Source organism: Odontesthes bonariensis, chromosome 3, assembly GCF_027942865.1.
Source record: "Odontesthes bonariensis isolate fOdoBon6 chromosome 3, fOdoBon6.hap1, whole genome shotgun sequence".
Classification (NCBI taxonomy): domain Eukaryota; kingdom Metazoa; phylum Chordata; class Actinopteri; order Atheriniformes; family Atherinopsidae; genus Odontesthes; species Odontesthes bonariensis.
The window spans coordinates 29,207,980-29,231,206 of NC_134508.1; the positions used below are offsets into that span (position 1 = coordinate 29,207,980).

Below are 23,227 nucleotides of genomic sequence, written 5' to 3' on the forward strand. Positions count from 1 at the left end.
AGACACATGGCACACCTCACCAAACATTTCCAGTCAGGTGTGTTTGGGGACAAAGAGAGGAAATCCCGCCCTTCCAGGTCTGTATTTAAAGGGTAGGCAATGATTGACAGGTAGATTGTCTCACTTGTACCACCTTGTGGAGTGGAGGGGAAATGAACTTGTAGTTCTTTGGAAAGTTTCTAGTTGTAGTTTCTAACACATTAAATGATACACATATTGTAACCACTTTATTTTCATGAGACTATTCGCAGGACCAGCAACCCCAGCCAGCAAAAAGCAGTTCTTCAAAATTTAGGGAAACTTTGCATCAGTATGTAACAAATTTATCTAAACTCAAGCTCCACCTGTTAACTGAGTTGAGACTGTTCTGTAATAACTAATGTATTAGATTTACGGGGGTGGTGATTTTAATTCAAGCTTGGCTGTTTGCTTATTCACTGCTATTAAAGTATTGAACATATGAATAAAGAATCACTGCAAACTCACTCACTCATTACATGGACTGAGTTGAGTAACACATTTAATCAGTGAAGGACACATGCAGTAATGTAGGAGTAAAAACGTTTTGCGAACATGACATCGTCAAAGTCAAATACTGCAGGAATATTAGTTGTGTTGACATTGTATGAATGCTTTATAATGCCAAGTCTCATATTGTTCAATTACTCCTATAATAGTGCTAAAAAATGCTGCTTCATAGTCCAGATTTAGTCCCTAATTTTGAGCATATAACTGGAATCTAAATATTCAATATATTGGTCAGTTTGTTATAGCTTCAATAAATGTTTAGTCTGTAGGTTTCTCTGTATGGTATAGCATTAAAAAAAAGCAGCTGAAAAAAAGAATTAGAATATATATAGAATATATTAGAATATAAACTAATATATTAGTTTCAATTGACGTGAGAGTGGCACAACTTCACAATTCACAGAGATTAGTTACATGTTTGGATACAGCTCACGTAAATGCATGAACTCTGATAATAAAAATATTTGCAGTGGCTGACAGTCCAAATCAGGTCACGTTATCTGGTTTGTGTTGTGTAGTCATTGGACTAATTTATGCAATTTCCATCAGCCTTCGATTCCCATCGACCCTTTCGGCAGGTCGAACTTCAAGCTGCCTCTGGAGCCTGTGAGCGGTGTGTTGCCTGCAGTGCTGTTTCTCCCTCTGATCTCACAACTGGAAACATGCTGTCATTCGCTCTGAAACAGCTCACACGGGTAATTGTAATATTGGCTACACTTTTTGTGTCATTTTCCTGTTATTGGGGTTTTCGGTTGGGTAACTAAGCTGGCGTTTCAGCTTGGATGAACTGTTAGCTAGCTCGAGTCACTGTGGGTCTGAGTTGTGGGGGGCAATGTTTATTGTACAGCTGCTATTAAATGATATACCGTTTGAAACAGTAAATCACCTTCTGCCTTTTCTGTCCCGTATGGACTGCTTTTTTTTTTGCAACCTTAACGATTGTTAGCTAGCTGGTTAGTTAGCATGCTAGCCGCCAATGCCTGTTAGGTTAAGTTAGGTTGCTACAGCTGTATTCATGTAATGATGCAACAGTGACTGCTCTGTCATCATGAGGTAAAACTCCAAGAAACAAGACGAATACATTAAAGCAGGCTTGGATGTAAAAGTTAGTTCATCAAGTTTTTGTTGAAACAAAAATGTGTCTAAATATAAACCACGAGAGTTTCACATATTTTTGTTTTTAATGTTCTATCTATATGAATTTGACACTAATAGTTTTGGGTCTGATCTGTTGTGTGACTGCATCTGCACTAAAATCGACTGGAATGACATAAATAACTTTCTTCAAACCAAACACGTACTACTTGAGAAGACAAAAAACAATAAAATGCGTTTCACTTACTGTTAAAATTTGTCCCAATGCCTAACAATTGGGAGACAACTGCATTGAATTGGCTGCAAATTCATTGAAGAAAGGCTGTCCACTAATTATGCTTCACAACTTTTAGTGAGAATTCAGGTATTAGGATGTTAATGTGTATACAATTATGAAATCTAATATTGGTCTTTTATTGTCTGAGTTTCAGCCCTGTAAGTTGTCAGGTAAATTTGTGCATAGGGAGAGAGGGTCAAATTTTAGCTTTGCAGAGTAACTGTTCTCACTGACATTAAAGGTAGTTTTCCAGTTGTATCTTACCGATTTGCCACATTTGGTTGTGTTTTTATACATACTATATTTTTGCAAGTGTATTTATATTCTCCGTACAGCATGCAAATTACAAATAACTTTGGCAGTTGACACTGTGTAAAGGGTAGGACACATTTGTTTGACTCGACAATGCGTTATCTCTGCTGTTGTAACAGAGGAGATATGCCATTGATAGTTGCTGCCTTATTAGAGAGCTAAAACAGTGAAAGTTACCACAAGAAGAACTTTTATTTATTTAAAATAACCTCCCTCAAGATTGTACATAAACCTTTTGTTGAGAAAATAAAAATCTAAGCATCCTAAAACTACCTTGAAGGGATTTGAATATGATATCTTATATGAGCAAAAGCCATCCAAACGACTCTTTTATCGAAACAAATGCACGTTTTTGCCCTGATGTCTAAATTGGATAGCTCCTACTATCTCTATCAAAGTATTGATCTGTTTAATTGATTTAACTTAAGAAAGATAAGTATAAATTCATCATTGTTTACATAATGATGTATTTAATTTTTTAACTGTCTTTGATTATAATCTGATGCAGTATGAAAGTCATGCAAACACTATGAATTAGCATAGACAAAGCTTTTTGTCTATGCTAATTCATAGTGTTCCTTTGTTTTTTTTGTTTTTTTTGGGCTAATCAGTACCATACATCCTAGTTTGAGCTAACAGGGGCTAGATGAAGTCGAGTTAAAAGCCCCATTTAATGTACCTATGCAGATAATGCAAGACCAAGCCAACATACAATAACATAATCTGGAAATTGCTGGTTGTGTTCCAGTTATGTTCAAAGTCCAATATGAGCCTCAAATGTTCTGTAGGATCAGTAAGCAAATATTAACCTCCGAACCTCCCATTCTGAGATAGTTATGCAGGAGATAAAGGTGCATTTGTGTCCAGCTTCAGAAGCAGTTCTGACTCGACTTTAGATGCGTCAGCAGATTCTTAATTATTATCTTGAGCATTTACTGCTAAAGGGCAGGTGTGAGTACAGTGCAGTCATAATTTTCCAGATACAGACTTAATGGTAATACAGTTTTCCCCATTTTTTTTATTGATTTATCAACCACATGCAGAAAATTGTGCACAAACAAGTTTTTTGATATTTGATTAAGTACCATTTGTTACTGGTTAAAATACAGTACATGTTTAAGTATACACAACTGATTCTTCAATTAATAATAGCAGTGTTTTATGGCGTTTTGCTTTGTGTAATTAATAAACTGGCAACTAGTTTTGTTGTAGCTACAATGTCATCCTAATATCCCAATAATTCATGGAATCTCAATTTAAATTCTAATATCCCATCCCCTCATTCTTTCACAAACACACCTCTCTGTACAAGCCTTCCTCAGTAACTACCACTGATAATAAGTGATAAAGTTGGTTGATTAGCAGTCTTATTTTGGACTTGATACAGTGACCTATTTAAGAGATGTTATAAATTTCACATATTTTCTTTGGCAAGTTTGAGCCAATTTTTTTTGTGGCATGTACTCAGACCTAGTTTTACAAGTCACTACTTTTCAGTGTGTTTGAAGTCTCCTATTAAAGACTTAACATGGTTCACATGCTCGCATGCTTTTCCTATTGGTGCTAATTGGTTAAGTGCATTCTAATTGACTCACAACACAGTTTATTATGTATGTGCGCAAGACATGTGGTGTCCACAAGATCTGTATTAGATTTGATTTCAGTTTCCATGCATTTTTTTATTTTTTTGTTTGGTTAAAGTTGTGGCGATTGGACAAAATTGTGAGCTTGTGCTAAATTCTCAGGGATTTGGTTGAATTTGCGTTAATTGTAGCGACTACAAGATCATGGAGGGATTGATTTACATTTAGTTTCTTATGAACTTCACCAAAGCCAGCCTAAGTCGGCAATGGACAAACCCATCTGAATCAAAGATGAATTACTCCAGCTGAATCTATATGTACAAATAGCCCAGTGCATTGACCTTGAACAAAAACAATCTAATATGTTATTAAAAACAGATTACAGGAACGTTTTCGCACTTCATTCGTTGTTAATGAAGTTAATGTTAATGTGTTGTGAGTCAATGTCTAAGAAATGTATACTGTATTAGCAGCAAGCCTTCAGTCTTTGGTTTAGAAATGGTTTTCAATGTTACCCTAAAAGCAACTTATATAGTTGTACATTCTACACAGAAACTACTAAAGTTAAAGTGTGGTGCTTGTTACTCAAAAAACGTTTGGCGTAAACTTGTAAAAGTTATATATTAAGCAGAGGCTTTCATTCTTTAATAAACTGGTTTATTCATTTTGTAGAGGAATTGATAGATTCTCAGTGCTTATTCATGGCCCTCTACAGTGATGTTGATGCTTGGTGATGCTCTGTCTTTGAAATCTGGCTGCCTTTACTTTCATAGTGTCTCTCGTGTTGAGAGCACCCTTGATGCACGTCCTCCACATTCCACAAATACAGAGACGGAAAAAACTATCTCTGCCTTTAACAAACTAGAAATTTACTTAAAATGGAAGCATGTGTTTTGTCAGTCTTATCAAATGTGAATTTTTGATGATGCTTTGTTCTTTATTACTGTAAATATTTAGTTTATGATAAAACACTGTCAGACAGATTAAAGCCACTCATCCTAAGAACATCAATTTAAAAAAAAAAAAACATCTTATTGGGCTGTAGGATATTAGACATTTTATAGACAAAATATGACCAAAAAGAGCAATGCAATAAAAGTGACTAGCAATTTATATGTGTAGACAAAATGTATAGACATTTTATTGTCTAACAACCCCAATAAACACCAATATGGTGCAAAATGCTACTTAAAAACAAATTGCAATGATGTGCAAATCTCATACATCAATATGAAATATTAGTTTTTCTGGAATTTGATGGCAACAACTTGTCTTAAAAAAGTTGGGACAGGGCCATGTTTACCACTTGTAGAACCACACTTTTTAAAAAGTTTTTAAAAGTAGTCCGTAAATATCTGGGAACTGAGGAGACTGCAGGTTGCCTGCAGGACGGACCTTTCACTTGTGTTTTCAGTTGGTGAAAGGACTGCTTGCTTGTAGTGCAAAGGCCAGTCCAGCCACAGGCTCTACAAAGCCAGACGTCTGTAATGGATGCACTATGTTGTATGGCATTTTTTTTACTGAAACATGCAAGACTTTCCATGAGAAAGACATAAACCTCTTAGTATCGATGTTGCCTCTCCAGATGTGCAAGTCCCGGCTCCATAGGCGCTAATGCACCCCTAAACCAATCATCTCGCAGGCCTTTGAACTTAACGCGAATTATAAGCTGGGTGGTCTTCTCCTGTTATGTCTAACATTCATGACTTCCAAAAAGAATTTTACATTTCGATTTATTTGACTAAAAAAAAACGTTTTTTCCACTCTGTCTCCGTCCATTTCTAATGGGCTCTGGTCCAGAGAGGACAGCAGTCTTTCCAGATCATGCTCACATATGGGTGCTTCTTTGCACGATGGAGCTTTAATCACAGTCAGTGATTTCTGGAAGTGTTCCAGAGACCATGCAGCGATTTTTTTTTTTTTTTTTTTTTTTTTTTTTTTTTTTTTTTTTTTTTTTTTTTTTTTTCCAAGACTGAATCAAGTCTGTTTTTAAGACTTGAGGGCCCAAAGATCACTGGCATCTAATATTGATTTTCAGCTTGTCTCTTGCACACAGAGATGTCTCCAGACTCTGAGTATTTTGATGATATTATGTACTGCAGATGATGTCCTATTCAAAGTCATAGCAGTTTTGCACTGTGAAACAGTTTGCTGAAATGGATTCACAATTTGATGATGCGTTTTTGTCCACATTGCTGAACCTCTGCTACCTTCACTTATGAGAGGTTTATGTTTTTCTAACGTTCCTCTTTTTTTTCTGTAAATTCATTTTCAATCACATTACTGACATGTTGCCTATTAACTTATTTATTTGCAGTGTGTTCCTCCAGTTCCTGCACACTGTTCCTGGTATTTTATTTTTAATCTGTTTTTCTTTCCATTGGAACAAACATTCCCCTTCCAGATGGAAACACAGAAATTCCCACAAATGCTGAAATAATCCTACCAGGTCAGTAACGTTTACTTTGGCGACATGTTGAGATGCAAAGGAAGAACTTCAGAAGAAAGAAAAAAACTTATGAACCAAAACTGAAGGACAAATGTTTATGGTGTGGACAGTCGATAAAGCAGAGTACAGGGTGATGAAAAATCAGGAAAACTGACATTAGTTGGCATTGTTGTGATGGTTTCCAGCACATGCTCATTACACAAAGCAACAAGCGGGCATGAGCAAAGTAGTTTGAGATGTCCAAACGCTCCATTTGTCATGTGCACATGAACACATCAAAATTCTTCTCTTTTCAAAGCATTTATTGAAAATCAGTTTTTCGCTGTTTGCATGTGCATGAGAGATGCAAACGCGTTAACCTTTTTGTTTTGGTTTGTTGTGCAAAACTAAGCGTGTTTGTGTGGACAGGGCAGGAGATTTCCATCTTTTTATCGCCTCTGTCCCAACGTCTTTGGGGTGTGTTGCTGCTGCCATCAAATTCAAGATTAGCAGAAAGTAGCAAAATGTCTCACTTTCACTTTCTCAGTTGAAATTTTCAAAGAATCACATTCGGTTTTGATTTACATTTTAGTCTCTTTTTAGAATTGGGGTTGTAGTTTATTACACCGATCATGCAGTCCTCCTTTTTTTTTTTTTAATTTATTTGCATTTATAGTAAATTGAAATAAGCCATTTGTCTCCTTTCAATTTTGATAAAATCAAATTCACTGTAACTTGAAAGCAGTGGCTTAATTTCAACAAATTTGTGCTTATTAAGTTCACTTTCATATTGTGGATTAGATGTAGTTGGTTCAAAATTGTTGCTACAATTGGCCCAAATACAGCTTAGATTGCAGCTAAGTATTTCTGTTTCTGATATGATCAATTCTGGATTTGATAGACAACAAAAGGAGTTCCAAGTGTCAGGCTTCACCCAGTAGCATCAACAATGCAGTCCCCACTGCATGCATCTGCAGCACCAGACTGTAGTCCGATGGAAAAACTCCTTTACAATCGTCTTCGCTACACAAATACATTTTGTGGAGAGATTACCGCAGAAATGGTTCATTCCACTGCCTTCACCTCTTGAAGATTGGCTTTGTTGCCACCATCAGTTAAGTCTCTGATCGTCGTCATGACAAACCTTTTGACCTGGATAGAGTAGAGTCGTGCCTCCGTCTTTTTGTGCCTCTACACTTTGTCCAGACTTCTCAGTCTGGTGTCATCCAGAGTGAATCACAAGGCAATTTGTAATGGACAGCCCTGCTATTAGTCAGTGACAGGAAAAGAGGCAACTAAATGTCAGACTGACAGATGCTGCTGCCCTGTTGACACTTCTCCGCTTTCTTACATAAGTTTTTTACTCTACTCGAGCCCTGTTTGTTTTTCTTGTGTTACAGGGTTGATTGTTGTTTGGTATAACCACTGATGGACAGCAGTCTTCCGTAAAATTGACTAGCTTCGGGTGCTGTTATAGAAATTGGGCAAAAATAATACTGAACTAAGATTAATGAAAGGATTCTCTTTCTTCCATTTTCTTCTTCTCTGCTATTGGTTATGTGCATGGATGTTTGACAGAAGAGGCAAAATGCCAACAATATCCTTATAGTTACACAGATGCGGTTCATCATTTACTCTACAATTATTTCATGCTCAGCTTCCAGGTTGATGCGGCCTCTTCCACCCCTTTCCTCGCAGCGGAGTTTCATGAAGTTCACCTTCAAACGACAGCATAATCTGTCGCCTAAAAATAGTCCCACGGTGACATATTTGGTGCTTGCATCTTGGCTCTCACTTTTCTTGGATCACTTTATCTTGTGTTTATTAATTAATCTCCCGTAATGATCAGTGCTGAGAGATGAAACGGGGAGCGAGACCACAGGGACTAACCTGTGCATTGTCTGAAGCTTAGCGTTGTGCCATGACGTGACATCGATGACGAGATGAACTAATAAAAATGTGACACGAATTTTAGCTGTCTGAGTTTGCCTCACAATATCAGGCGACAGGATGAGGACAGGAGGACGGGGGAAAAGGGAAAAGAGGGAGTCGAGGGAAATGGGGAAGCACCCTTGTCTGTTTTGCAGTCTCTGAAGCCACACAGTGTCGGGTCTTTCAGCTGCTGGCTTCCTGGCTTTGGCGTGCCCCAACAGAAACGCAGACAGCAGAGGACAGTTGCTGTCAGGATTTAATGACCCGTGTGATTTGTTGGCGAGAAACATGTCCTCTGAGGCAGCTCAACCTGTCTCCCCAGGTCTTTCTCTTCTCCAAAACCCTGACGGGGGGCCTTTCCCCTTTTCCACCTTCACCACTGTCACCAGTATCAGAAGTCCAGGGTACAGCGTGAGCACATTTACAAAGCAGTGGCAAAAGCCAAAATATTGTGTTGGTCCAACACAATATTTAATATTTAAGACTTTAGAACGCGTGTAAACGTGTTAGTCCAACAGAAATTGTACAAAATCGAGCCTTTCCACGCTGAATAACATTATCTGTGCAGTGAACTCAGCTATATTTACAAGAACGATGATCTCACAGAGGAAGTTAGAAGCGGCAGAATGTCTTGTAGGTCCACAGCATTGTCTTCTGACCTCCTTAGGTCAGTAACTCAATTCCCTTCAGCCCGACTCAACTGTGCATGCAACCTTGCTGACTGTTAGAAATCAGTGATGAATGTACCTGTTGCTTCCAATAGGGTCTCACCGTTGTTCCCCCCAGAGCCCAGGAAGCAGAGGGATGGGCAGAAAGGAGAGGCCACGCTGGGCTGGGCTGGACAATGTTTGCATTTATTTGAACATTACTGGAGCTTTAATTATTTTTCTTTAGTCTTTGTGCTATTAATTATATTACATTTAATAGCAGAAGGACTATAGAAATAATAAGTCACTCCATAGATACACTCATTATTTTACACAACTTGTAATAATGGTGTTTTTTCTTTTTCTTTTTTTTTTATAGATGTCTTTAACTAGTCCTACGCATTGAGTTAATTGCTTTTTAATGATGCTATTAAAGGGAGGCTGTCCCTCACACCCCAGCACACCTGTACAGATGATAACTATAGGTTAGGTTTGGGGCCGTTGATCTCAACTCAGACTCATCATCATATTGCTGATTAAATGTCGAGAAAAAGCCAATTTGTCCCAAGTGTAATCAACCTGTCGAGCATTTTGTTTAACCCTTGAGCGTTTTCCAACAAAGCGCTCCGCCTGTGTGTTAAGTTTTGATTACAATTGAATCTTTTCTGTGTGCACAAATGTTTTGAACATACTGTCCAAACTTTATGTAGAGCAAAGCCAGAGAAGTGGAGACAGACTTGAACACAGTATGAAATTTATATTTTAAAAAGAGCCAGTGAAAATTTTAGACCCTGCACTCTCCTGTGATCAGGCATTGCAGCAGCAGCAGCTGCAGCAGAACTTGCCAGCCTCAGTCCAGATTAGATAAGCAGGAATTGCTGAATCTGTTCTCTATATTCTTCCTTTTGGTACACTGAGGCTGTAAAAGTCATTCCCTCAGTTTGCAGAAGTGCTGAGGGAAGCATAATTGAATAACTGTGCTGATTATTGATATCACGCAAACACGCCAGCTTCGAATTGTACCAGGCTACATGTTGGAGTAAAAGAGGAAAGGAGTAGTGGAAAGGATACAAGTCAGAAAAATGTGAAGTGATCGAGCATGGAGACATTACATTCTGTGTAATATCTGATTCCTTGAAATGCCTAACAACTTTCATCATATAAGTTTTTCCTCCTGATACTTTTCCAACTTATAGCTGAAACCCTCTTACAGAAAATACAGTTTATTGTCAGTAAAACTGACGCACTTCAGTTTGAGTCTTTTTCTGACTGTATCTTTTCTCTCATAATTAACCCCAACTCTCCTTCTGCCCCCAGCCACTGTGCCAGCGGGCCCCTGTTGGCCTCAGTGTACGTTTCCAGCAGTCCCACGCTGCCACTCGCGTGGTGGATGAAGATCGTCCCTGGACTGGTCAAGATAGCCTGGCTGAGGATGACCCCGAAATGTGGGCTCTTCTGCAGAAGGAGAAGGACCGGCAGTGTCGTGGTTTGGAGCTCATTGCATCCGAGGTACAGCTTTCAGTCTGATTTCCTGTTTTTCACCAAGCAAGTTAATACAGCTCTTTTACCCCGGCCTTTGTCGTTAAAGACTAACTGACTTTTTTTCTGTTGAATCTTAGCAGAGTCAGGCAACAGGTACTCAAATTGCATTATGAACTTTTTTTTTTTTGAGTCAGCCTTTTGTAGAAAACTAAGACTCATCCTGTTAAGTTGGCTCATTTTTCAAGAAACACAATGTAAGCTCTTATTCATTCTGTATAAGCTGGCAGCATTTCTCTTGTATGTTGGCAAGTAGCTGAGAACACCTCTTCACCTCTGATTAATGTTTTGGCAAAAGGGATGATTGTGCAGACTTGCTACCCTTGTGAATATCTATTGTGGTTGAAGTTAGTTTACATGTTGCAACTGCCAGGAGTGAGTTAAAAACCTTTGTTTTAAGGTTTATTGGGGCTCAATAAAGTGCAGCGTAGTACTTTGATGAATACAGTGAATATTATACAGCACATAAAGGTGGGGTAGGGGATCTTTTTCTGGAACATTTTTTTACATATTGCTTGAAATACTCTTCACACCTTCATTGCAACCAATTAATTAAAAGTTTTGACACAAATATGAAAAGTTTTAGTGGCCTCTAGAACGTACAATCTAGGAAAAACAGTATCATTGTGAACGGACCGTTCACAATGATTGGATTCTGATGCCGTCTATCAAACTGCAATCTGCTCCTCCCTCCCCCTCCCCCTCCTTCCCCCTGTGCGCGTACCCTGCTCCGTGAACGAAGCTTGGCAGGAAGCTAAACTAGAGCCAGCTTGGCTAGCACCTAGCATTATTAAACGTATAGTTATCATATACTAAATACTAAATACGGCAACGATCGATGCTTGCTGTCAGAACAGCGCTCATGCACCTTCGTGCTCGTGCGCGTTCATGTACTCTAGAGGCGTGCCTTCGGGGGGAAAGTGAAGAAAAGGGTTGGGACTTTTTACCTGTGTATTTTCAAAATGCAGCTTCGCTGGACTCAAAATCCAGGATCTCCTACCCTACCTTTAAAGGTGGGGTAGGGGTTCTTTTTCTGGAGCATTTTTTTACATATTGCTTGAAATACTCTTCACACCCCCATTGCAACCAATTAATTAAAAGTTTTGACACAAATATGAAAAGTTTTAGTGGCCTCTAGAACGTACAATCTAGGAAAAACACTATCCAATCATTGTGAACGGACAGTTAACAATGATTGGATTCTGATGCCGTCTATCAAACTGCAATCTGCTCCTCCCTCCCCCTCCTTCCCCCTGTGCGCGTACCCTGCTCCGTGAACGAATTACGCGTCCAGAAGCTTGGCAGGAAGCTAAACTAGAGCCAGCTTGGCTAGCACCTAGCATTATTAAACGTATAGTTATCATATACTAAATACTAAATACAGCAACTATCGATGCTTGCTGTCAGAACAGCGCTCGTGCACCTTCATGCTCGTGCACGTTCATGTACTCTAGAGGCGTGCCTTCGGGGGGAAAGTGAAGAAAAGGGTTGGGACTTTTTACCTGTGTATTTTCAAAATGCAGCTTCGCTGGACTCAAAATCCAGGATCTCCTACCCTACCTTTAAAGGAAAAAAAATGGGAAGCCCTTTGTTTTCATTCGAGGGCTCAGTGGTTTGAAATGGAGAATTTTACCATGCAGAAGGGCAGAAAAGGTTTTATCTTCTGTTGTTCTTTCTTTCTTTGCCACAGTAGTTATTCAGTGGAGTATATCAGCACCTTCCCAACACAAAGCCTGACCACTCTAGTGTGAGATAAAGCTGATATCTTCATTCTGCCTCCTCCCTAAGTCGCTCTACAACGCACCTCAAAACGCTGCATGTCTTTCCTTTCCTAATGTATGCAGTTATCAACTTGATAGACAGATGCAGCAGAAAGCCGTTACTGGAGCCGTTATCTCCCTTGATCTTCTTTTTGCTCCGAGGTGAAGCATTAACATAACGACTTGCACATGATACTGCAACTACAACCCAATCAAAGGAGTGAGAAGGGTGCATTTGTCTGTGTACCCTGTGTTAAATCTTATTACTGACAATATGGTAATACACGCCAGTTTTATTACTAAAGTTTTGCAAAAAAGACTTGTGCAACACAGGTCAAGTCATATTTAGCCAGAGATGCAATTATTTGAATACTGGATGATACCTTGTACATCTAGTAGTTAAATGGAAGGTCCCACTCATTTGTATTGTCCTCAGTAGTAAGTACATATGTTAAGTCATGTTACAGTTTATATTAGGTGCACTTAAGCCTTACATTCAATGTACAAAATGTCTCTGCATGACTGTATTAGGAGGGCCTGTAAGCATGGTGTGCACAATTGAGTTGAACTGCGGTTACAGCTTGATTGAGACATTTCCATGAGACTTGGTGAAAATGTGGTGCATGGACAGAGGAAGAAAACCTTACATTTAGTTGCAGAACACTCATAAATTCTGCAAGATGCAGCCTCACTGTATTTTTTTTTTTTGTAAAATGTTGATTGCAAAATCATTTGCAATCAACATTTCTTTTTTTAAAAGGCCACTCAGAAACACCTCACGATGACAGAAATGTTTATTTTATTGTCCAGTATCTTTCAGCAATGAAGCGATGAGCACCGTGAAGTGCAGTGTTAGTCTATGGAAGTCTGGGAGTTCAATACTGTAATGATTGTCTCTAGCCGGAGGGGGATTTCTTACTATCACTTAACAGACTTTAATTTGCCGCCCTTGTCCCTTCATCCTCTTGTCATTGATCTAAGTGTGTGTTTGCTTGTGTGTGCTTTCACCACAGAATTTCTGCAGCCGAGCAGCTCTGGAAGCTCAGGGCTCCTGTCTGAACAACAAATACTCTGAAGGCTACCCAGGGAGAAGGTGGGTGTTTATGCGGCTCAACCCCAGCTTTTTAATACTGTGCTGCTGACATTCTTTGCTTTAGGACATTTGTTACAAACATGGCAAAAATAAAGATGCACTTAGATACTAATTTATAGCGTGTTCTCAAGGCCGCCTGTATTTGTACATCCTAACCACAGAGCAAATAATTCAGAGCCTCTGTCTTGCCAAATAGGATTCCCAAAGGAGTACATTGGAAGAATTTAGTGCCAGTCTTATAGTTGTGTGTTTTTCTATTTCAGTTCTACAATTTTCTTTAATTTCCCTTGGATAATTCATATTTATCAACAGCAAACGGAGAGCTGACATGCTTTGAAATGCTCGGCGTTTGATGCCTTTTGAATCGTGGAATATGAGCCTCTCTTAAACCTCCCTCCCACTGTATGCGTTTTTAATTTTTATCCTCCCCATCCCACTCATCTGCCGCTTTACACTTTAATGTAATGAAACAAAAGGATCATCTCACTCAATAAGGGGTTTGTACAGTAGCCATCTGTTGCTCCTTCATCTGCAATTCCACTGAAATGTTTGTAGCATTTCCACCTGCCGTGTCCCAGATCTGCAGTGGAAATTTGGGGTCACCTTTGGTCAGAGGTCTTTTTAACCAGTGGTGCCAAATGCATGGCAAATGCATTGAATAATGCAATCATTGCTGAAGAAGCAGCTGTAGTCTGGAATGTTTTATATCAGTTAATTGACACTGTGAAAAGGGGGTCGCATTGAGCTGATGAATCTGGGGCAGCTGTAGTTCAGGAGGTTGAGTGGTTGTCCCCCAATCAGAAGGTCTTCAACAGTCTACATGAAGTATCATCTTTGGGCAAGAGACTGAACCCCAGCCCACATTACCCTCCAATGTGTTCCTCGCTTGTGATTCGCTTTGGTAGAGGTTCTACTAAATGTGATGTAATTAATCAATTTGAGATTTTTCAGAGTTTATATTTTTTTGTCTGCAGATAATGAAGTAGATACAGATGGAAACTAGTGGCTTAACATAATGGATAAGTGTTATAGAAATGCCTGTTGTGTTTGTTTTGAAGATATTTCTATCAGGAATTGGCGAAAGAAACGGACCCAAAAGACTGAATAATTCATTTAGATTCCTTAGTTGGACACCAGTTGGATCCAGATGAATGTCAGTCTGGTCTGCTGGATGTGTCAGATAATAACTGTTCTTGTGGGTACTCTGCAACATGTCAGTGTTGCCCCAAAGAGGCCAAATACCTGTGTTGTACCTCTAAATTGTAATAAAATGAATATTTGATGTTTTAGCAGAAGTGGTGTTTCACCCATTCATAGAGGGCATTTTTCTTTTTGTTTTTTCTCAACTTTAATCTTAGGTACTACGGTGGAGCGGAGGTGGTTGACCAAATCGAGCTTCTGTGTCAGAAGCGAGCGCTGGAGGCCTTCGACCTGGATCCGGCCAAGTGGGGCGTCAACGTTCAGCCATACTCTGGTTCTCCGGCGAACTTTGCTGTCTATACTGCCGTTCTTAAACCCCACGACCGTATCATGGGCCTGGATCTGCCTGATGGAGGACAGTCAGTAGTCTCTGCTTCTCTTTATTCTCTGCCTTGTCACTTTTTTCTCTTATCCTCTCACTTTTCAAAGCTGCCCTAGTTTCTTTGTTGGTCACCAATTGTTTGTCACTCAAAAGGCCTGAAGAATAAACCCAGTGCTTTATTCTTTATTTTTCCCACACTCACTTAAACTAGAAATAGATGAGTTTTTTTCTTTATAAATCACATTGATGGTAGTGCACAAAACCTAATGTTTGTGTTGTTTACTTTTTGACACTTCAGTCTGACCCATGGCTACATGTCCGATGTGAAGAGGATCTCTGCAACATCAATCTATTTTGAGTCCATGCCATACAAGCTACATGTAAGTAGCAGCATCAAAATTATGTATTTTTACAGTCTTATTAAGTGTGGGGGAATTTTTAAAATTCCAACAATTTGACCTCCTTTGTCAAGAAAAATCAAGTTTTTCAAAGTTGCACTATTCTGTTACTAAAGTGTTGGCTTCTGTCCTTGTAAACCGGGTTTTCTTTAAACCCTTTTCAATCACTGCAATAGTGAACGGAAGAAAAACTATTAAAGGTTGGATAAGCAAAGAAAACATTGAATTGCTTTACCACCACAAGGTCAAAGCACAGAGTGTAAGCGAAGTACTGCCCACAAAAATTTCAATTTTCATCATGGATTGCTTTGAAATGTGAACATCTGGAATGACGTATTGTGCTTTTGTTAAAAAACAAAAAAAAAGAAATATACACACATTTATAATGGAATTAAAAAGCTGTCCTTCATAGAAATAATTTTTCCAGGACACCACTGGAAGAAACATTGGATAACGATCTGGTCTAGCTATTTCTTTTACGATATTCTGTTTATTTCCTTGTCCACAGTGGGAGTGGGAGAGAGAGAGGGGGGGGGGGGTCTGACTCACGGAAGCCTAAACCCGGAAGACAGCAGCAGCTTACTGAAAGAACAATTCAAGGGTTTTAAGTTGATGTATGACCACCTTACACAATGAAAGCATGCAGTCGCTCTGTCATACTATGTAAAATATCCTTAAGGTTGTGTACTTGCTTGGAGAGCTGTACAGTCAGGGTCCCACGAGTATGACAAGTAATCTTTTCGGTTACCATATACAGTAGATTGGATCAGCATATGGTATATTTAATGTATTGTTTTTTATTCCTGGGGTTGATAGTTGTGTGGTAGTGTTGGGAAGGGCTGATGGATGGCAGTGCGAGTCTGCATGTCCAGACCTGCTGATGTATGGGCAGGCAGGACCCCTCTGCGAGAGAGATAATGGGAAATCGACAGGCTGGCCAGCATCACTGGCTCTGTCTTTACAATGAGCAGGTTGATGGAGTGAGGGGGCATCCATAGATGTGCTCTTTGGAGATGGGAGATTATCAGGCTGTCTAAATAAAGCTTTCCGTCGTCCTTTTCTTTCTTCTGTTTCTTGTCTCAGACTTTCTTATTCACCATTGTTTCTATCTCCCACTTTGTTTTCCTGCTCCATCCTGCTGTCTTTCATTGTCTCTCTCCCCAGGTGTTTGGAGGAGGATTAGAAGGGTAAAGCTGTAGATTCAAGCACCAGACACACTGGTCATTTCATGTTACTCTCAGAACTATGGATTAACTAACATGTTTCTTAAATTGCCTAGTTCATCGAAAGGAAAAGGCAGAGTTTTGAAGCCAGTCTGATCTGTTCAGCCTGATCACAGGAGTTGGGCAGATCCCCGAATGGTTGAATTAGGAAAAGTAGGGGATGCATTACTGGAATTGCTCTATTTTCATCTATGATATGATGGTTGTAAATGTCTCTCTTAGACAGATTCCTTCTCTTTTAAGGTAGCCAAAGTACTTCAATTCTGGCTGCTTCAAATGAGCTTCAAATGGAAAAATCTCTCCTCCGTGTTGATATGCTCGCTCTTGATCCTTAGATATCTAACAATTTTCTTTCATCCTCCTATATTCCTTTTTTTCTTGACCCTTACACTCCCTCTAATAATCCTCCTCCACTTCCTCTTTATTCATTCCTCTTTTCATTACCTCTTCTCTCTGCTCACAATCTGTCTCCCTCTTTGCAGCCTGCAACGGGACTCATAGACTACGACCAGATGGAGATGACAGCCAAGCTGTTCAGGCCCAGGCTCATCATCGCTGGCACAAGTGCCTACGCCCGCCTCATTGACTATGCCCGTGTCAAGAAGGTATATTGAGATTCCTATATTCAAAGCTAGGCCTATTTTCATCACGACCCTGCTTTCCCGATGCCAGTTTGTTCCACTTCTCATCTTGTATTACAGAGGTCAGACCAGCTTCACCGGCTAATGTAAAACTTCTTCAACCTTTTCATTAAAATGTCGAACACACCTGCATCCCATACGCTCTGACAGACAGTGGTTTTTTTCCATATAGGCATATATTTACTAATTTCTGTTCCACACTGAAGACCTCTGCTTTAAAGGGATAGTTTGCCTCTTTTGACATGAAGCTGTATGACATCCCATACTAGCAATATCATTTATGATATGAACATTAACTTACCCCCTGCTGCTTCCTGTGAGCTGAGTTCCAGCCTCGTTTTGGCGTTGACAAAGGTAGTCCGGCTAGTTTGCTAGGGTCCCGAAAATAAAGCGTTTTGCTTCTCAAAACAATATGCGTTCAAAAGAGTAATACATTTGCATCACAAAATCGTTCTCCAGGAAAAAGTCAGACCTTACAGTTGCTAGGGGCTATTTTCTCTCCCTTCGTATCACTACGTGCTGCCGCCTGCCGACAGCCGCGCCTTTTTCAAGGTGTAGACAGTGCAGACCAAAGTGCAGACCGAGCAGTAAACACCGTAACAGGTGCGGCTGTCGGCAGGCGGCAGCGTGCAGTGATGCGATGGGAGAGAAAATGGCGCCAAGCGATTGTGAGGTCTGACTTTTTCTTGGAGAACGATTTTGTGATGTATTACTCAAGCAAAACGCTTTATTTTTTAAACCCCAGCAAACTAGCCGGACTACTTTCGTCAATACCAAAACGAGGCCGGAACTCGGCTCACAGGACGCAGCAGGGGTAAGTCAATGTTCATAAATGATATTGCTAGTATAGGATGTCATACAGCTTCATGTCAAAAGAGGCGAACTATCTCTTTAAATGAAGTGCATTCACTTTTAGGGTCATTAAACATTTTCCACACACCAGCACGGACGCTTACATTCTCTGTTGCAAACTGAACTTGCACTGAGCACACAGTGGCAACTTTTAACCTCACACTTCACTGCCCTCTTTCATGTTGCACAAGGGGCCCTTTATCTGTTTTGTTATACCAACCCTGTGATTCACTTCTTTCATTCCATGGCTGGTTCCCTTTTTTTGGCAGAGCTTTTGTTTAGCCAGTACCATCAGGTGGAGTGTCCAACCATTGCAGAGCAGTTGTTTTTATTAACCACCATAGCCACTTTTCCACTATGCCTGAAGAGGACCCATATACCCCCCCGCCCCCGTTCCCGGGTGCCTCTGTGGAACTTTTCAGTGTTTTATGGTAAAATCTGCCACGCTGGCTCCTTTCCAAATTTCCAGTTATGGGCTCCTGAGATTTCCTCTGAGTTAGTCTCTGCTTTCGTCAATTACAGCACAACACCCTCTTGATAAGCTTTCTGATCCAGTTTAGATATGAGAGGAAGGAAGATTGTTATGCAAATTAATTGGAACACAAAAAAGACCGTTCTGATCATTCACCTTTGAGTGATTTGCATGTTAGCAAGCTGTTAATTGTTTGTGCTATCTTCAAAAATGCTGGCAGACGACAGCATGGATTTATTGAATTGAATGCTTCCATAATATATCAGACCTTTTCAGACTGGCACAACTAACACATATAGAGTTAGTTATCAAATCTTAATCTCAGGGAGAAAATACACATGTATCTTTTGGCGTAGCTTTTCTTAACTGATACAAAGTGGAGTAATAAAAGAATATACAGCATTTTCTTGGAGAAAATATACAGTACAGGCCATGTATATCCGTACTGCATTTTAGATTTAAGTAATTCAGGATGAAGTACTGACTTTTAGTTTTTTGGATCCAGTTTTTATGTGTTTCATATTTCATGTTTCATGGAAATGGACAAAACTAGTTTATTCACAAAATTTCCCTTTGAATCGCCACAACTGCAATGGTACAATCCTGCTTCATTTTCATAAGTCCACTGGAAACCTTTATAAAAACCTTTTTCTCAGAAAGATTGAGTAGATAAATCCCACTTGGCCGGATGATAAATGATAAATTGCACCGACTTACAAATACTAGTAGATTAGAGGATTCTCTGCTCTGCAGTGTATTGGTAACAAAGAGTGATGTAATTGTTTTAATATTGATGAAGTTTTGTATCTTTTACATAAATATGTATCATAATTTTAAGATCTTACCTCCATCCCATCTTTAAGCTGTGCACTGACATTAACGCCTACCTGCTCGCTGACATGGCTCATATCAGTGGCCTGGTGGCAGGCAAAGCCGTTCCCTCCCCGTTTGAACACGCTGACCTCGTCACCTCAACCACTCACAAGTCACTCCGTGGAGCCAGGTAAGGATAGTCAGTGCCATAAAACCATCATAATAAAGTATGAAACAAACACTGATGGTCAAAATTGAGTTCATCATCAGTAAATGATTCTGTTTTGTTCAGGGCTGGCCTCATCTTCTACCGTAAAGGGCTTCGCTCAGTCGACAAGAAAGGAAAGGAAGTCCTGTACGACCTGGAGGACAAGGTCAACTTTTCAGTCTTCCCCTCCCTGCAGGGTGGACCGCACAACCACGCTATTGCTGGTGTAGCTGTGGCTCTCAAACAGGTCCGTTTAACACGAATTCCCATTTTTACTGCAGAAGTTGACGATGTATTCGATCAGACATTAAGAAGACGCGAATAATCGAAGAGGCAGTTTTTCTTCGAGATCTTATAACAAATGTGCTGCTGCTCAATAGCTTTTTTTTTTAAGTTTCTGTGGGAATCTGCCCCAGCTTTCTCTGCTGTGAACCATGTGGATCTTAATGCTGTCTGTTTGAAGTTAATCATTAAAGATTTTTTGACATGGCACTATTTCTTCACTTCTCAAACGAGACTCAACTTGATGATTTGACCGTTATTTTATGTTTCCAGGCACAGTCTCCCATGTTCCGGGACTACATTGCCCAGGTACTTAAGAACTCCAAGGCCATGGCTACAGCTCTTCTTAGCAAAGGCTACACATTGGTATCAGGTAATCTAACTTGTTTGCTTGGTTTTTTTTTTTCGTTTTTTTTTAAAGAAATCTCAGTGAGGATATCGTCTCAGCAAAGAGCTGAGAAACGACAAAAACTCAGATGAATGCAAATTTCACACTGTGGAAAAAAGCAGAAAAGCATTTAAATTTATCATGTGCAGCTGCATTGTCAGTCAAGAAAATAAAATCTGATGAAAGTGGTCACTTTGTGATTGTGAGCAAATGCTGGAGTCTTGTTTAGCATTTAATCTGCTTGCCTAAGCTCTTTTTTGATGTATAGCATTCGGTTGTTACCTTTTTTACAAAAAAAAGTGCAGCCTTGTCTTGTGCTTCCACTGCAGCGAGCACAAACCGATTATTTCTATTCCTCTGCATATGTTTTAGCGAACGAACTGAAAAAAAAAAAAAGATTATGCGTGTGTCGTGTTAATTTGAACTGCATTCTGCTTCATATTCTAAAGCTAAAAGAAACCACACCTAAAAGCTAAGCAGAGGTTGAGGTTATGCTGTGAAATGCTGAATGCTTTCACAAGTGAAAATGTGATGTGTGCAAAGACTTGAACTTTCGCTCTTCAAAAGTTTAATTAAAAACACTGAATATTCCAGGTGGAACTGATAACCACTTGGTCCTGGTGGACCTGAGGCCTAAGGGCATTGACGGAGCTCGGGCTGAGAGGGTGCTGGAGCTAGTGTCAATCACAGCCAATAAGAACACATGCCCTGGAGACAAGAGTGCCCTGACACCCGGAGGCCTGAGGCTAGGTAAGCAACAGCTCTAAACTAGACAGACACCAGGGCTTTAATACTAAGATCTGTTGCCACAACTATAAACAAATAGTTTTCCCAAGTTTACATTTTATTTAATCTGCTTTTACTTTTTCCAAGCTGTAGCTCTGCTTATGGAAATTAGACAGCCACCAGTTAAGCCACAAGCATTGAGCAGTTCATGATTAATTAAACTTGTTTAGCTTTTTAATCATCTTCCTGCAAGTTTAAGAGCCTGCATATCTACAGCACCTCGTTTCAGCTCTCTCTTAAGGCAAGATGTCTTGCCTGCAGTGCTTTGCTGTTATCCCTTCTCTTCTGGACCGCTTTTCACATTAGTGCCCCATCAACCGTCAGAATTTGTGTAATTTTAGAACATCTGTATTTCAACACATTACCCATCTGTGTCTCTCTCCAGCAGCTCCAGGAGTCTGTTATTTTCCAAAGACTGTATGCCTTCTAAGTTGGGAAAAATAGTTTAAGGAAAAAAAGTGAACTAAATGAATGACTTTTCTCTGTACTAGGTGCTCCAGCTCTGACCTCTAGACAGTTCAAAGAAGACGACTTTGTGCAAGTTGTCGAGTTCATGGATGAGGGTTTCAAGATTGCCCTGGATGTCAAGAAAAAGACAGGTAAGCTTACTTTGATGAGAGAGTCGGATGTAACTGCTAAGAACACATGCCTCTATTTATTATCTCTCTTATCAAAGCAGACTGAAATGATTTATTATGAAGTAAAATGTAGTGAGTTATATCAAAAAGCTGGATGGGGGGGGGGACTAAAAGCCCAGTGCTGATGAAAGAAAGGAGGCTAAAAATAGAAAGCTAAGCCTTTGTCTTTTACTGTTAACCCCTGCAGGAAAGCTTCAGGACTTCAAGAACTTCCTTCTTCAGGACCCAGAGACGGTGGCTCGCATCGCAGAGCTGCGGTACCGTGTCGAGGCTTTCGCCAGGCCGTTCCCCATGCCAGGGTTCCACGACCATTAGTCCAGACGATGTGGAGTCATGGGCCTGTAACGGCCAGGTGGCAGACAGCTGGCTGGGCAGAAGTGTGCACGGAGAAAATGGAAAAATGTCATGCTTGTGAAATGTTGTTGGTGCCTGTGAATTGGGATGACTCGAGTTCATTTTTTCCCCAGCAAGATCTGTGAAGCCGCATTTTTCATACTTCTTTGCTGTCGTCCATCAGTCTATTCTTGTAAAATCATAGCCTACGGGCTGGAGTAAACAAACAATTAAATGAAATATGACATATTTTGTAGAGCAGAAGAACCTTTTGTCTGTTATGTGTGAAGACCTTTTCTCAGCTGTCTACACACCATTCATTTAGTGCGAGGAAAAGGAAAACATCAAAGACCAACACTTTGTGTCACGGTCTCTGACTCGATAAGTGATAAATTTTGTACGGATTCTTAACTAACATCACATGTTTTATTTTATTGACGGTGAGATATGTATATGACCGCTTGGTACTGTCATTTCCTGCTTTTGAAACTAGCTAGAAACAGAGACTTTATGAGGTGAAAAGGGGTGTTTTTGTTTAAAATAGAAGATTAACTCAACATATTTGAATATATTTTTTTCAGAAAGTAGGCTTTTAACAGCATGAGCCACTTCTTTCTAAGATGGAAAGGTACATTATGTAGGAAGTGGACAGCATAATTTGACATGGTATAGTTTAATAAAGCACGATACAAATTTTGCTCAGATAGTTTCAAAAGCATTTCACACACAGTAGAATTTAATGTGAATTTATATTAGCGGAACCAAGGGTGTCATATTCTTTTGACACTTTATTTCTCTCAGCATATTATAGATGTCACTGTAATTGCTCAGTATTTTGCTATGACAAAAAAAGTTGAAAATAACCAAATGGAGTAACAGAAATGTCACCCTGTAACAATTTCTTTTTTTACATTCTGTTTACAAAGAATATACTTTTATATACTTTTTAGAATAATTAACTATGAAATTGCCACCGTTTTTAATATATCGTCAGGTTTCCATCAACTCTTTGCCAAAATATACCACCAAGTATTTTGCTTTAGTGTTCATTCATGTACTGTTTCTAATCTTTGAGACATTGTCAGCCATTGCACACTGAAACTCGTTTTCTTCTTTTAGAATATTTGTATTGGTATCAGAGACCTAATAAAAGTCAATGCGAATCTAGGCTGTGTCATGTCATTGATTGACATCACTTGTCACGTTATTTGTCACCACAGGTTTAAAAATAACTAGAGAGACGCTTCTGTCAAAATCTGAACTTGTTTATCTTAACTTTGATGTGACTGTGTGTATATGTGTTGAACGGTTAAAATCTTTTTTTAAAAACCTTGCAAGTTCAACTCAAATAAGGCTTAGTACAAATGAAACCATTGTTTTAGTGCTGCAGTTGGACTTTTGTTAGTTATGTGGGCTTGAATATTTCCACTAATTTTGTCTGTGCTGCAATACTGAGTAGTTTTAGATTAAGACTGTG

At 39.6% G+C, this 23,227-nt stretch overlaps 1 protein-coding gene across 1 annotated transcript; it reads left to right on the forward strand.

The window, feature by feature from the left end:
• The first annotated feature begins 1,108 nt into the window (after positions 1-1,108).
• Positions 1,109-22,917, forward strand: shmt2 (serine hydroxymethyltransferase 2 (mitochondrial)). The gene is made up of 12 exons (XM_075461477.1): positions 1,109-1,223; positions 10,120-10,311; positions 13,115-13,194; positions 14,553-14,753; positions 15,015-15,096; positions 16,820-16,942; positions 19,166-19,305; positions 19,408-19,570; positions 19,879-19,978; positions 20,588-20,743; positions 21,271-21,378; positions 21,605-22,917. Exons 1-12 carry the CDS (start codon positions 1,191-1,193, stop codon positions 21,730-21,732), a joined length of 1,506 nt encoding a protein of 501 aa, XP_075317592.1. The 5' UTR covers positions 1,109-1,190; the 3' UTR covers positions 21,733-22,917.
• The last annotated feature ends 310 nt before the right edge of the window (positions 22,918-23,227 follow it).